General features: G+C 45.4%; 1 protein-coding gene across 1 annotated transcript in view; it reads left to right on the top strand.

Annotated features, from left to right (window-relative positions):
- Positions 1-5,072, top strand: part of lurap1 (leucine rich adaptor protein 1) — a 16,899-nt gene extending 11,827 nt beyond the window's left edge. The window contains exons 2-3 of the mRNA XM_062557109.1: positions 2,658-3,006; positions 3,079-5,072. Of these exons, the coding sequence (XP_062413093.1) occupies positions 2,658-3,006; positions 3,079-3,443 (714 nt within the window). The 3' untranslated portion in view covers positions 3,444-5,072. The remainder of the gene's footprint in view (positions 1-2,657; positions 3,007-3,078) is intronic.
- The last annotated feature ends 11,792 nt before the right edge of the window (positions 5,073-16,864 follow it).

The raw sequence follows: 16,864 nt of genomic DNA, 5'->3' as shown, positions 1-16,864 counted from the left end.
TCACTAACAGCTGCTTCTTTTCTTCGTAGTGAGATTCATTACCAGTTTGGTAAATAACATTACAGGATGCACCGCTATATTTAGTCAAGTCATACATAGGCTATAGTTTGAGTTATGGCCGTGTTGTGTAGCCTACTTTGGATAAAGGCATCTGCTAGCATAACCATAACCATACACGTCATTGTAGTGTTTGCAGCGAACTAAGTCACTTTAAAAATTTAAATGGTCCCACGCCACACTTCACCGTGACCTCTTCATGATTAGCCTACTTCAAAAATCAAAACGGAAACTCGCAGGTAACTGAGAATGGCGTCAAACACTTCCCCCGGCTTGTAAAATGTTTAATTGTTGACGTGCAGTGAAATTAATTTAATTGTTTCAAGACTCACACTACGCAACGCAACCTACAATAGTTTAATCGATTACAAATGTATATTATCGACGAAATTCTTAATGATCAATCCTCGATCGTCGATTAATTATGCCCATCCCCATTTATCTCTGTGGCATCCTCCGGAACGTGATGGAACGTGATATGAGACTCTTGAGCGTCTGGCGCAGTCTGTTTCTGGCATAGACCTAAAAGAAATGGACAAACAGACTCCGTTGTTCTCAATGGAAGGGGGCTGAAACAAAATTCTGTTTACTTTCCGTCGTACTGCGCAGACTCGTACTCACTTCGTGACGTTAGCCATCCTGCACATTGCTGTAACTCGTCTGATAGATCGAAAACCTCTGAAATTGTTAACATTCGTTTTCAATATTATTATTATGTTTACTTGCCTCTAGGCAGTGATGGGCAGTAGCGTCGGACGCTACTATAACCACATTTTTCAGTAGCTTGACGGTAACGTCGCTATTTATAAAACCAAGTAACTTTTCTGTAGCTAAGCTATTTTATTGATCAAGTAGCGCAGTAGCGTCCTCGAAAGCTATTTTCTCCTGGACATTTCTGATGTTCATACATAACAACGTCTCCTGCAGCCATCAACACCACAAATTAGGAAGACAGCCAGAATGTTTATGTTTCCACGACAACACGCTGGGTAGGCTACAAGCGCATGCGGTAGGGTTGCCACACGTTTTCCTGGGATTGTTCTCTTTTTTAAATGTCCCGTTTTTTTTGTTGCATAAGCACTTCTATCTTTTTTAAGTAGGCCTATTACCTGATGTTCACTTCTAATACAATCTACGTTCTGCTCATGCAATCCTAGGCTACTATTTTTCCTTACAGTATCTTGATCCAGCTGCGCGTATTTGATTGGTTAATGCAGCCATGCGAAACGAAAGTTTACCTTAACCATCACGACCGGCCATGTATGAATTGTAATGATATGCGACCGCCTATTATCACGTAGGCCTACATTATTCTCTTCCTTGAAAATACATTTATTTTAATTACAATTTCAAAAGGCATTCTTGCATAACTAGAGCTAAAAATGTGCTCTGATTTGCATCTGTTTTTTGTGTATTGGGCTATCAATAAATCAATCTTCATATTTTAGCCCTTATCTGACTGAAAGTTGTGTTGATCACTAAAATTTCGTCGACTTGCAGTTTTAATTGAAAGTAGCTGCTATGTATCAAGCTACTTTTGACAAGATTTTGTAACTTAGCTTGCTACATTTTTATGGGTGGTAGCTTCTGTGTAGTGAAGCTGAATTTATTGTAGAGTAGCTTGTAGCTTAGCTCACTACACAAATCAAGTAGCTTGCCCATCACTGCCTCTAGGTAATGCTTTACCCTATCAAACAGTAGGCTACCGTGGCTACACGCATTTTCACTGACCTTGCGAATGACTTTCCGTCATGGTTTTCGTGCAGGCTCACTCAGCTTCTTATCCAAACATTGCGGGAAATCTCCCCTCGAACGTTAGCTTCCCTCCAACCGACATGCTAACTATACTTCTTTACGAGAAACCAACGTTATATACGAGGAAGAAGTGAATTAGTTTTGCCTTCGATACCCTATATAGAATTCACAGAAGCTATAAGGGCGACACAGGGCATATCTTACATGAAGTTATGGGATCGCAAAAAAATCTGCAATCTATGGCCGTCCATGGGAGTTAGCAGAGCGTTGATCACCAGCTCATTTCGTGTTTCTACTTCCGGGAATATGCCTGCCCCCTTGGTTTCTGGTCTTTTACCATCATGACAGGAAATGATGAAATGATGCTGCATGAGTAGCCTATGGGTGTGGACCTGATGTCATAGTGTGTAGGCTACTTTAGTCATCACGCAGGTTTCAGCTGAAGTAATAATGGATGTGCATCTGATGTCATCCCTTACAGTGTGTACTCACTCAAGTTTCTGCTGAAGTAATAATCTTTTTTTTCTTTTCTCTTCCCCATCATCCTCTCCTGTCAATCTCTCTTCAATTTTTATCCCTCTTCCCATCTTCTCTCTGGACACACATTTCTCTTTCCATTTTACCCTTCATCTCCCCCTCCTCCACCTGTCTCTCTCTCTATTTCCCTCTCTCCATCCCTACCTCCCTCTTTCTCTCTTGCTCGCTCCCTCCCTCCACTCCCTTTCTCTGTCCCTATCTCCTTCTTTTTCCCCCTCCCTCCCTCTCTCTCTCTCCCTCCCTCCCTCTCTCTCTCCCTCCATCTCTCTCTCTCTCCCTCCATCTCCACCTTCCTCCCTCCCCTGCAGGCTCACCTGCGCTCGGTGGACGTGCGTATCCTGCAGCAGCTGCTGGCGGTGCACGAGGGCATCGAGGCGGTCAAGTGGCTGCTGGAGGAGCGCAGCACGCTGACCAGTCGCTGCAGCAGCCTGACCAGCAGCCAGTACAGCCTGGCGGACGGCCCCGAGGCACCCAGCTCCTGGCGGGGCAGCTGGGGCAGCCTGCACGACCCTCACGACCGCCTGGACAACATCTCCATCGGCAGCTACCTGGACACGCTGGCCGACGACATGGACGAGTACGGCTGCGCGTCCAGCTCCGAGTCTGTGCTGTGCTCCTCCTCCGCGGCCCTAGGGGGCTCCACTGCTGAGACCACGGCGACGGCCCCAACGACAGCGCGGACCAGTGGGGGTGACGGTGGTGCGGGGGCAACGCGGGGGGTCGGGCGGAGGTCAGCGAGCGGCTCTCCCGTGGTGAAGCAGCCGGAGGCGCCCAAGGAGGACGTGTGGACCAGGAACCCAGACGCCAGCCGAGCGGGGGCCTCCTCCTCGTCCTGCTCGTCGTTCTCCGCGGGCGGCAGGGAAAAGCCACCGGGCCTGGACCGCACGCTGTCCCCCAAGGCCAACGGCGTGTGCGAGTCGGCGCGGGCCTGCCTGGCCGAGAAGCTGGGCAAGTCCCAGAGCCCCAAGAAGGCCAAGCCGTACCAGAACGGCCGCGTGGAGATGGACAGCTGCAAGGCCAACAGCCGGGTGCCCCTGGAGTACGATGCCCACTGGCGCTGGGTGCAGTCGCAGGACGATGTCACCTTCCTGTGACCTTGCTGTGACCTTCCTGTGACCTTGGGGCCCTACTGACACCTGATACGCCGGCACAGATGCACTGACCGTTTTATATGGAGAAAGGTCAAAGGTCAAACCAGACTGGCTGGGGAGGGGGGTGGGGGGGTTTCAGCGGAGCATGCTCAGGTGTGAGTTTTGACCTGCCGAGGACCTGTGTGTGCTAAAGGTGTTGAGGTGGACATGCGGGAGGGAGAGGCACGTGGCGGTGTTTTGTTTTGTGATGTTCCCAAGTCCTATTCGGGTGTTTACATCTGTGTGCCTGCATGCTTGGTGTCATTTAGCAGAGTGTGGAATAAGCCCGGTGCCAACCGCACGGCACAGCCTCCACGATATCAGTCAGTGTCAAAAAAACTTAAATCAGTGATGAGTTGAAATCGATAAATGAAGTCCTGATTCTATGCATTGTCTCTCTCCTCTGTAAAATCAGAAATCTCTTAACTTAACTAGTTACTTACTCCAGAGTTTCTGTGTAGAACTCTTATTGCAGTAGGGTCTGTGAAGATATCTTACTCCTAAGTCATCTGTATAGGCCAGTGTTTTTCAACCACTGTGCCGCGGCACACTAGTGTGCCGTGACACATGTTAGGTGTGCCGTGAGAAATGATCCAATTTCACCTAATTGGTCTAAAAAAGAGTGAATAGAAAGAATTTTCTTTGTGTTCATTTGATTCCTATTCAAGACATTTTGACAAGAATGACTTGATATCGAATTTTGACAAGAATGACTTGATATCGAAGAAATTTCATTTTATTTAAAATTTTCGGCTGGTGGTGTGCCTCAGGATTTTTTCAATGAAAAAAGTGTGCCTTGGCTCAAAAAGGTTGAAAAACACTGGTATAGGCCACTGAGGAAGCCTTTGGGTAGGTCACATAGTGTATCACATGGTTAGAGAGTGGACCAAAGTCTTTTGCTTAAACAATCCCTTATGTTCAAAATAACGACTAAATATTTTTGTAGTCAAACAGTTTCTAGAAGAGTATGAAACTACAGTTATCAAAGCAGCAGTGTCTAGAAGAGTATGAAGCTACAGTTATCAAAGCAGCAGTTTCTAGAGGAGTATGAAACTACAGTTATCAAAGCACTGTCTGTAAAACAGCAGCCTCATCTGTGAACAGGCTTGCTGCTTGGCTAACCTCTGTCGCTGTGAGTGTGTGTGTGCGCGCGCATGTGCGTGCGTATCTGTGTGTGTGTGTGTGTGTGTGTGTGTGTGTGTGTGTGTGTGAGAGAGAGAGAGAGTCTGTGGCACTGTCTTTCTCTCAGTGGAGCCTACTTATGATTATGCACTTAGGATATGTGTGGCTGCTCATGTTTGTAGTATGACCAACTCAACAGATATGTGTACACAATCTATGGCAATACCTACATTGTGAATCAGGTATGTTTGTGTGCGTGTGCGTATGTGTGTGAGCATTTGTGTGTGTTGTGGTGTCCAAACATAGCCAGTGTTAAAGAACTGCATGATTGTGTGCACAAATTCAGCTGAAATACTAGAGTCAGCACAGTAATGTATTATACCCACTGTGACTGGCCAGTGTATTCATAAATAAAACGTCAACAACAACAACAAAATGTGTGTCCCCACAGATGTGCTTTAATCCTGTAGGGGCTGGGTCATAAATGCAGGGAATAAAATCAACTTAACATGTGAAAATGTGCTTATTTTCCTCTGTAACGTGGTCAGCGGTGAAGTGCTAAGCGCTGAGAGACATTAATCTTTAATAACGTGATTATGGCTGAGTTTATCCCTGCCACAGACACTGTGTAGAGGGGTGACTGAGCAAGCCTTTATTTTAATCTGTGGTCCTGATGCTGTGCACAGATGCACATGCACATAAACAGGTCTGCCTCAGTCTGTGCTCCTGATGCAGTCGGTGTGTGTGTGTGTGTGTGCTCTCTGCTCTGTGTCTGTGTGTGTGTGTGTGTGTGTGTGTGTGTGTGTGTGTGTGTGTGTGTGTGTGTGTGTGCTCTCTGCTCTACCTGTGGGTGTATCTCTTATTTAGCGCCAGATCTGGTTGTGTGTATCCCCCACCATGGACAGCGTATCTAACTGGAGCCTCGTTCTTATTCAGCATTGGAGAGACATGCTCTCGTTCATATCTCGCTGGAGCCATGTGCTGGAGAGCAAGGTGGCGATGATGATGTAAGACTCAACCTGCAGGCATGGGGGGAGGGAGGTGTTAGCTGCGTCTGGGCCCAGCAGAGGGAAAGGTCCTTAAAGCAGAGGGCTGTGGAGGTCAGGTTGGGGGGAGAGAAAATAGTCTTTCAAGCTTTAAAGCAGGACAGCTAGATTGGAGATAATAGTCTAGAATGCTAGACAGCTAAACGTGGGAGAGAATAGTCTTTAATGCTGGACAGCTAAACGTGGGAGAGAATAGTCTTTAATGCTGGACAGCTAAATGTGGGGCAGCCGTGGTGTACTGATTAGGGCTTCGGGCTTTTAACCGGAGGGTTGCCGGTTCGAAGTGCCCTTGAGCAAGGCACCTAACCCCTCACTGCTCCCCGAGCACGGCAGGTTGGACAGGCAGCTCACTGCTCTGGGTTAGTGTGTGATTCACCTCACTGTGTGTGTGCTGTGTGTGTTCACTAATTCGGTTGAATTGGGTTAAATGCAGAGAAACGAATTTCCCTCAAATATATATTCTATTCTATCTCACACACCCACACACACTCAAAGGCTTAGTTCACACTGGTAGTCGAAATCGGATGTCTTGCATATCCGATCAGAACCATCTTTCTGACTGACTGTTCTCATTGCATATTGCAAGTGATCACATCCAATCACATCCGATCTTGGCGTGCAATGCTCAGATCCGATATAAATTACACACACCTGGATTCATTAGATAGAGTTGTACACAACCAAGTCGTCATGGATGAAAGTGGATTTATTTTTTATATTTTCCAACTTATTATGCGTAGCCGCGGCACAAATACCTCGTCACCCTTAACGTTACAGTTTTCCATGTTTCACCATAAAATGATGACTTGAGTGTGACGTTGGTTTTTGTTTTGCTGGTAGCCCTGGCGCACGTGCTGAATCAATCAATCAATCACTTCCGTCACTCAGAATTACATTGCAATTGTTTGTCGCAGTGAAAATGACGAAAGGGGCATGTTGAAATCCTATTCAAGTGGTTCGACTGTTCAGATTGAGTCATATCCGATAGTAAGTGATATTGAAACCACCTCCGTATGTGGTGCGAATCAGCATTGGAAAAATCGCATTTCATGCGGTTTTGTGCCATTCAGACTACCCAAAATTCAAGCTAGATACAATCCAGATAAGCAAAAAATCGGATTTCGACTGCCAGTGTGAACTAAGCCTCATGGAGGAGAGGGTTTCTATGGCTACTGAGAGCAGTGTGTGTGTGAGTTTGCAGGAGAGACTTGCTGAGCACAGCTGTTCATTCCAGTAAAGCCTACCTTACATTGCCAGACTTTGCAAAGATTTGGAAAAGATTTTTGAAAAACTACAGTCTCAGACCCTCTCACATCTAAAGACAATTCATTGAGTTTTTAGTCACAGTCTAGTCACAGGCCAGTCTCAGATTAGGATTTTGCAAAGACTGTGGGTCACTATTTACAAGACTGCTGCTAGATTCCTTCAAATTATTTCCATCGTGCAATAGGCTACACGTCATCATTCACAGGAAATCACATGATAGCCTACTCATATCAAAGTATTTTTTTCGCGTTTCTGCAGCATTGTTTGATGTGTGACATCACTAACAGATATAGAGTTGTTCTGTCACGTAGAACAGCCGACTAATTACATTATAAGAAATGAAATAACAAATAATCATAAAGGCTACAGCTGTCGCCTATTTTGCCCCTTCCTGTTTCATGTTCGCGCAAGGTTACTATTGTTTTTTAATGTTCACGTCACTATTTGCATGAGCCACGACTGAAAAGACTTCCGATAATATCAAACATGTTTGATATTGTCGTAACGGCAAAACTAGAAAAAGACTGCCTCCGACGGACTTAAAACCGCTAAGATTGGCACCTTACACTAAACGATTTAGATGACGGGAGCGCGCTGCGATTTCAGTACAACTCCCAAGATTTCCGCCCGATTTTGGAAATTTAGTCGCCGACTGTTAAAACAGACCAAAATCGTGCAATGTAAGCCAGCCTTTAGCTACAGAACAACAGGAAGGATATTAAAGAGTGTTTCCCACTCTACACACACATACACTATGTAAACACACGCACGCACACACACACACACACATACACACATACACACACTAATGCCCAAACACACACACACACACACACACACACACACACACGCGCATACAGTATCTCCAAACACAAGGGAACCCTCTTGAGAAGGGCCTGCCATTTATGATGGATGTCTCCCTTCTGATGGCTTTAAAAGTGCCCTTCACTGCAAATGCAGATCTATAACATGCGGCAGGTTTGAGCACACTGTCACCATGCTCTATAGACTTGTGAGTGGTAGAGTAGAGAGCATGGTTTCAGTGTGTGTTTGCTATATTGGCTACACTTGTGAGTGGTAGAGTAGAGAGCATGATTTCAGTGTGTGTTTGCTAGACTGGCTAGCCTAAACTAGTCTAAATCTAGACTTAAAACATATCTCTTTAGTGCTTCCTATAGTTAGGTATGGTGCAGTGTGGAACTTCAACCACCTCAGGGTGTTATTGGAACGGACCACCTCTGCTGTGGGCTTGTGTGACTGGTGCCCCAGTCATGCTTCCCATGGTGGCTGGCTACTGACCACACCTGTGCTGGTGCTGACTACCCTCCACCATGCCTTAGTTATGCTTATACTTACTTCAACTTTTTCTCCCCTCTCCCTCTGTCTCTCCCAACTCTCCCTCCTTCCCTCTCTCCCTGTCCTGTCTTTCAACTCCCTCTCCCCCTCTGCCTTTTCCCTCTATAGTATAATAATTTATATCCTCATTGATATACTTATTAATACCAACCATCATGACCTATAGTAATACTAACCCACTTTATTTCTCTTCCCTTTTCCCTATACCTCACCTGTGAGGTGAACCACTACCAGTCATCAGCCATCTTTGTGCCTGGCCCTCATCACACCTGAATTCCCATCCCCCTGAGTGCCATTGCCATCGTCATCCCTATGACTGCCCTACCATCGCCCTGGCCCACGCATCCTAACGACCCATTACCCCCCGAAATTACTAATGGATTACTAATGGACTGTTTATTCCCTACACTGAACTGTTGGAACCATCTCATACTACAAATGACTATACTCTACTGTAACTGACCCTGGGCAGATGGGTTGGGCCCTTGAGTCGTGGATCTGTCTGAGGTTTCTTCCTATACTGTATGTATCTCCTATTCTAGGGAGTTTTTCCTTGCCCCTGTTACTCATGGGCTCTCTTTGAATGTGTAACACTCTGTAAAGCGCCATGAGACATGTGTAATGTTTTGGCGCTCTATAAGTAAAATTAAATTGAAATTGAAATTGAAATTGTCAGTGGTAGAGAGCATGATTTCAGTGTGTGTTTGCTAGACGGGCTACACTTGTGAGTCGTTAAGTAGGCTACAGAGCATGATTTCAGTGTGTGTTTGCTGGATGGGCTACACTTGTTGAGTATACACTGTGGTTGAGTATCATCTCTAGCAAACACACAGCTCTCATTGAGACGTATAGAGCTCGGTGCAGAGTTAAGTCAGGGCTTAATGGATCTTTGGAGGAACTGACGCAGGATTATTAGACCTCCGAGGCCAGCTGGAGAGTCAATAAAACAGGACTTCCTCCCCAGCTCAGTGGACAGACCTCTGATTCTTAGCACTTTGGTCCGGCTATACCACTCATTCCACTTGGCTAGACACTAACATAGCTGGTTTTGTTCTTTAAAAAATGAGTGGTCCTTCCTGATCCTGACTAGCGCAAGCGCTGTTAGCATCAAGCAGCTTGAGTCAATTACAGGAGCATCGCAGCTGCTGGCTATCATTAGCACCATTAGCAAAGTGTCTCTGTGTAACTCAGCAGTTTATTTTTCCCATAGAAATGCTCCCGTTTGCCTCCTAAATGGGAGTGGCAGTTGCGTCACAATGAAACCAGAATTTACCCTCATATGAATCGTCTCGCTTTATAAACCGTCTCTGGTTTCACTCTTTAAAGGCATGAAAGCAGCACTGCTGGTTGGCTTTGGCTAGCATTAGGGCCATTAGCAATAGACACTTATTATGACCGCTGCTAGCGTAGCGGTTTTTTTTCGTCATCGATTCTGAATTTTCCGTCAACGATGAAACTTGGTGGGCATGTAGCCCCAGTAGACTTCTGCGGAAAAATTTCATTCCGTCCCTGGGGGTCACTCCACCCCTGCGCTGCCCCTGCCCGAAGCCCAAAATTGCAGTTTTTCCTACATAACTACCTGAACCGTGGCACCGAGGATGACAAAATGTTTATGGTACATGTATGTTGGTCTCAAGAGCTCGCATTAACTTAGCTTATAACCAGTCATTTGTGATTTGCACCCCCATGGTAAAAATTGAAAATGCAATGTAATATTGCTTTAATTGCCCCTATCTTCAGATGAGATGTTATGAACTGCACCAAATTTCAGTGTATGATTAACCTGACACCCTCTGGGAGTATGCCACGTTTTGTGGAATTTCATCCAAGGGGGGCTATAAAATAAATGGATTTATGTGTACATTCAGGACTGTATACCCATCGGCCTGTAGATGGTGGTTTGTCTTCTCCCTAGCCGATTAGTGCTAAAGCTCAGACCCCGGGGAGGGTCTCGCATCCCGGGAGAGTTAAGTGTTTACCTTATTTTAAACCTGGCAGTATAGCCATTTCATGACTGGGTGGGAGGGTTGTGATGCGGAATTCATATGTGTAGCCAGAGGGCATCTTTGGTGTGGTTTTATGCATTGTGAACGTGTGCAGTGCCCTATGGGGGTCGTGTGTGTGCTAAAGCGGTTGCCTAATTTGCCTATGATGTGATGTGTTTGTAGCCTAGCCTACTCTTTGTGGTGTTCTTTACGTAGCAGTGTAGTGGTATTTGGTTCGCCCAGGCTGATTGCATTGAGTTTTATCTTCAGAAACCTGACCCAGTCGGACATGATTGGTAGCTGCATGAATTGTATCAAAATAAAGACTATTGTTTTTTTACATCTGTGGTGCTGCTTGCTCTGTAGAGTTGATCCTCTAGCCATAACACTCTGACTCCACATTCTAGGTTTATTACAGTAGATATATAAACGCCCACTCACTTTAACGTCCTCATCCACAGGCTCCACTGTTGTATCTTGTGGCACAACCTCAAACAACATGGTTTCATCGTTGATTCAACTTTGATCAACAATATCTCTTTAGGTCAGTGGAAGCTGCTTGTGTTCTGCCACCCGGAAGTACCTTGATGCCTATTGTTTGCAAACATTGTGAAATGGCGTATTCGTTTCCCCTCTTTGTTTGTTCAGTCTCCTTTCTCTCCTGGGACTCTTATCACTCCATCAGAAACTGAATGGAAACTAGTGGTCACTGCCGGCTGGCTCACTGGGAGGTTCTGAGTCGGTCGGCCTGAACCCAAACCCAAACCCAGAGCTTGGGGACTCAGAGGCCCAGTGGCCTGGCCTGCCTTGAGGGTTCGGTTCTGGTCCAAACAACACACTTCAACCCCCCCCCCCCCCCCCCCTACACACACACACACACGGTCCTGCTGGTCTCCTCACTGGGGGTTCTGGTCAGAGACAGGATTTTCATTAGATGATGTCAAGGTTTCATGATATTAAAACACACCACACACACTCACCCACCCACACACACACACACACACACACAGACACCCGCATGCACCCCCCCCCCACACACACACACAAAGAATCATTCTGGGTGCGATGCAATCTAATACGGCTGATTTTATTATTCCTCGCACCTTTTCCTTTGCCCCTGGCAGTTAACCATGTTGGCAGGGCACAGACAGGGCTGGAGGTTTGCCACCCCTATAGACCACCCACACTGAGAGGGATCGCTACAGTAGATGCACCGTGTCATATTCAGCCCAGACGAACCCTATCATTACAATATTTTCACAAAGACTATGCATATATCATAACCAAATGTATATTTTGTATCTATATTAAAGTTTTTTTTAAAGTATGTATCTTAATTTGGTTAGCATGTCATAACATTGCTTTGAGGACATATTATACTGTACAAACAAGGATCTTCACAATGGCCCAGTTTGTAAAATGTACTGTGGTATTGACATTGAAGTGTAACGGCTCAGTCTTGCTCTCACATCCATCATGTGTGGTTGGGGTTTTTGGCACAATGTTTCTGGTCCTTCATGCTATGCAACCATGGTGATCTCATCACTCGTGCCCAGTCAATTCCCACAGCAACCCACTCTACTTTTATAGGAAACATCCAATGGAATTGTGTGCTGGAGGATACGACTGTAGTCTGACCAGGGCTCATACACACACACACACACACACACGCATATACGCACGCAAACACACACGCACATACGCACGCATGCACGCACGCACGCACCACACAGACACACACACACACACACACACACACACTCTCTCTCAGGTAGTTCGCATCAGTCTTTCCCCACACACCCACAGCTTTTGGCCCAGCAGACACCCCAGAGAAACAGACATACAGACAGACAGCTGTGAGGTAGGGCCTAAGAAACTGCAGAAACTGTCTCACACCCCTTTCAAACAGACAGCAGTGAGGTCTCATCATCAACAGCGTGCTCATGTGGCTTTGGGCAGAAGGCACCACAGACAGAATACAGTCCCATCAACACCCATCAAATACTTTTCCACACATGCAGTCTGGTCCTATCAACATCCCCACCATAACCCCCCCTCTCTCCATCTCTCTCTCTTTTCTCTCTCTCTATCTCTCTCTCTCTCCGTCTCTCCCTATAGACTTGGTGCAGAATAGAAAGCCAGTCACACATGCTAGGAATTCATAAGAGGCTAGGAGCCTAAGAGGTGGTGCTGCATTAGTGTGTGTGTGTGTGTGTGTGTGTGTGTGTGTGTGTGTGTGTGTGTGTGTGTGTGTGTGTGTGTGTGTGTGTGTGTGTGTGTGTGTGTGTGTGTGTGTGTGTGTGTGTGTGTGTGTGTGTGTGTGTGTGTGTGTGTGTCTGGAAAGTGGAGGCGGATGCTGAGTGATTTGCCGGAAGGAAGATATCAATTGGCTAATTGTGTTGTGCTTTAGCTCAGTGTGCGTGTGCGTGTGTGTGTGTGTGTGTGTGTGTGTGTGTGTGTGTGTATGTGTGTGTGTGTGTGTGTGTGTGTGTGTGTGTGTGTGTGTGTGTGTAAGAGAGGACCAAACCTCACTCAGTGTTTCTTGTTTGGCTCTGAGGCGTTGGGGAGCACCTGTCCGCTGATGGACTGGACTGAGAGAAAATCACAGGAAAGCCCAATTACAGCCAACGTTTTGTGCAGGGGTGGACAATATACTCATTCTACTGCATAGAGTCCCTTCAAGAAAAACAATCTCCAAAAACCAAACTTGAGATAATAGATACTATGCTATTGGGCTAACATGCTGTTGGGCTAACATGCTATTGGGCTAACATGCTGTTGGGCCATTCTCTGTTTTGTTTTTCTGTTGTGCAAGTTGGTCATTTGGGTGGGAATCTTGCGCAATGACTTATCATCCACTGGGTAGATTTTCTTTTCTTTACGTCCCTTCAGACATTCTCTTCAGACGAGTATTTTCCAGAGAAATGCATCATTTAACACGAGTAAAGCCTGTGGGCTGTAGCTAGAGCCTCTGAGTGTTGCTAATGCCACTCTAAACGCTCCTCTTTGTCCTCCCTCTCTTTCTTGGGAGTGTTTACTTCTCAGGAATAAACAGCAGCATTTCTTTAGGACAAGAAGCCCAGCGAGGTCTGACCTGCGATCCTCGGGGATTTGGAGAGTGGAGCACTTTGGCTCTGCCAATGGAGTCAGGACAGAGAGAATAACAAGATCCACATAGGCCTATTGATAGATGGCATCAAGACTCGGACCACGCGGTTCCCCGGGTTTGGATCAGAGAGATACATGTACACCAGTTTCCCTTTGTGCTGGTCCAGTGGTGCCATCACACCCTCTTCTTAACCGCTTCTTTGTGTGTGTGTGTGTGTGTATGTGTGTGTGTGTGTGTGTGTGTGTGTGTGTGTGTGTTTGTGTTTATGTGTGTATGCGTCATGTGAGACACACCACCAAACACCACAACTCTTCAAACTATTTCCCATTACCATGTTCCCATCGGCCTCAGAGGAATGTTGGGAGGGGGCTGTTTTCAGCCTTCTGCTGGGCTTTGGATTTGTTTACTGGGAAAAGAAAAGACACTTCTAGAGCCACTTTATTTTTTAAATGTCTACTATTTTTGAATCATTCAACTCTGTACTCTTTTCATGATGTCATTGTGGATCATATTTTACTGTCAGGAGCCCTTCAAATTATGTTTTAAAAAACAATGCATCACTCCTGTTGGAACAAAGGACCAGTAATATGCGCATTACTGTTATGCCGCTGTTTATGCTTGTTTTTCCTCTAATGCGCTAAATCAGGGATTGCCCTCAACATGTTAAATCTGCAGCTGGATGCCTCTGCTGCTGTGTGTGTGTGTGTGTGTGTGTGTGTGTGTGTGTGTGTGTGTGTGTGCAGGTTATGTATTCCTCTGTCTGGTGGCGGCTGTGTGAAGTGTGTGTGTGATCTGTCATAAACCACATGGCAGCAGTGAGACAAAGAGCTTTAGAGCAACACCATAATCTCCCCCTCCACTCACACCCCTGCTAAGCTGAGGAAAGCTGCTCCAGTGGCCTGATGTGTGTGTCTGGTGTGTGTGTGTGTGTGTGTGTGTGTGTGTGTGTGTGTGTGTGTGTGTGTGCGTGTACGTGCGTTTGTGCATTAGTCTGTTTGTATACAGGTTATAGATAGGAGATAGATAGATAGATAAATACTTTATTGATCCCCAAGGGGAAATTCAAGTGTGTTTGTGCGCAATATGTGTGTTTGTGTCTTTTTGCGCAATATGTGTTGTGAATGTAATGCATGAGTGCATTTAAGTTTTGAGTGTGTAATTATGTGTGTCTGTGTGAACCTGTGTCCCCGTAGTTCCATTGAAGAAGGATTAAAGAGAAATTAAGGTGCCTTGTTGACAGAATCTCCCACCATGCCAACAAAGCCCTTCCTACTAAACCCTGTGCCCGTTTCAGTCTTGTGTGTGTGTGTGTGTGTGTGTGTGTGTGTGTGTGTGACACACAGCAGTGCAGGAGGGTCACTCCAGTGAAAACTAATTTCCTGTACTATTGTGTTTGATCTATAGATGATATGGTCCAAATATTTGCTGCTCTGATATGTGCCCCCATTCTGTGTCCCTCTCATATTGCAGGTGTATGCTGGGAAAGCAGGGTTCAAACAAGGGAGCAGTTGGTCACAGCAATTCTATAGCAATCTGTGGTCTACCTCTTCTTGTGTTCAAGAATTAGACGAATGTCACTGCAAATCACGTGCATGCATAGGTGAGAATTACATTTACCAGACCCCCCCCCCCCCAACACACACACACACACACACACACACACACACACACACACACACACAGGTCTGGCCCTGGACACATTAGCTGTGAGGGAGTGAGTTTCCCTGGGAGTGAGTGATGAGGGCAGTAGAAACTTGCCCTTGTAGGGAATACATTTCACATACTGTAGGGATGTCTGGTCGGTTATGCGATTACATCATCATGTTTTTTTTGGTGGTGGTTTGCTCATACTATACGCAATCGACATGCCGTGTCTAGCCCTGAAGCAAGTAGGCTTTCTCTGAGTATCCCAATAGAACAAACAGTAACATTCCCTCAATCTGTACACTACCAGAACTGCATTGTAGTCTAATAGAACAGTGGTCCCTCAATCTGTAAGATTGTAGAACCACATTCCTTCCCTTTGTAGCAAAGATTCTAGAACAGAGTTCTGTTCTAGAATATTTGCTTTGTAGTCTGAGAACAGTGGTCCCTCTATACGTTCGACCGGACCCGCGTCACACAGAGCAGGTTGTTTGCGCCACGCCCCTTTTTTGGGGAAACAAGCCCTCAGAACAAGACTGAAACAAGCCAAAGTGAACGGGTGTTGTTCACGGTCACTGATCTATAACGAATAACTTATTATTTATAGATCAGTGTTCACGGTAGACAGACATGCCGAGAAGTTGCTGTGTGGTTGGGTGTACCAACCACAAAGCTAAGAACCCCTAACATTAGGCTACACCAAAAATAAATCAGACCAACGAAAACGGAAATCTAGGCTAACACTTGGCTAACACTAGCAGCTAGGCTATCGGCTATGACAGAAATTATCATATGTTGGAATTATCTAACGAACATACTTTACATCCAAGCCTGTCAGTCAACTACACAGCATTACAATTAAAATAAGAGGCCAAAAATACAGGAAAACAATTTAGTTATTTAACTGGAGATTCAATGAGATAAGAGTATGTCTGGGTATGACACTGGCCACTGCTACTGCTAGCAGGCTACTCGGGAGACCGAAGGGACATGTTTTTACTTTGATTGAATTAAGCTTTTGAACGTATTTTTCACGGTCAACGACCGGCAAAGTGGTAATATATTGAGTGGTCCTATTGATTCGCTGTGTTTTCTGTTATCATTTACCCCTACGATTCGGTACGAATTACGTTTATTGAGCCTAATTTGCATTGGAGTTAATGGGAGACGTAGTTTGTTTCCCCCAAAAAGGGGCGGGAACGTTCGTCGCGAGTCAAGTTCCCGGATGTGCCGGTCTAACGTATCTGTAAGATTCTAGAACCGCATTCCTTCCCTTTGTAGTCTAATAGAACAGCGGTAACTCAATCTGTACACTCCTAGAACCGCATTTCTTCCCATCATCATCTCTCCTACTCTTTCGGTGTGAATTATTTAGGGGGAAGCCTGTACAATTACGCTGATATACACACTGTCATGGTGTAAATGGGCAAAATATATACGACAATATATTTCCCACTTTTATACGTGTTCTGTCTACGTCCGGCGCTTCGATGAGGTTGAATTGGACTGTAAAAATATCTGAGAAGTTAGATGGCAATTGTATTAGGAATTTCACCAAGAATCTGACTCCATAGATATATTGTACCTCTAATACATTACCAAATAACTCGTTTGTTTAACTATGGCAGAGAATGGCATGGCACAACTAGACTTTAGAGATATGCAAACTGAGCGAGGAGAATTAACCATTTATTAGGCCTTAAGCCTTAGGTAAGAGTAAAAGTATCAGTAATTATCCTTAAACAAAGTAACAAAGGATAAGTAATCTTAACCTCAAAACAAACAATAAACTTGGACTTAAACCTTAACAAGTTACCAAGTTAAAATGCTACATACACCAGATAAAACAATATCTCA

The sequence above is a fragment of the Sardina pilchardus genome, chromosome 15 (assembly GCF_963854185.1).
Source record: "Sardina pilchardus chromosome 15, fSarPil1.1, whole genome shotgun sequence".
Taxonomy (NCBI): Eukaryota; Metazoa; Chordata; class Actinopteri; order Clupeiformes; family Clupeidae; genus Sardina; species Sardina pilchardus.
Note: the sequence above shows the minus strand (reverse complement) of the source record. Positions and strands in the feature narration are given on the sequence as shown.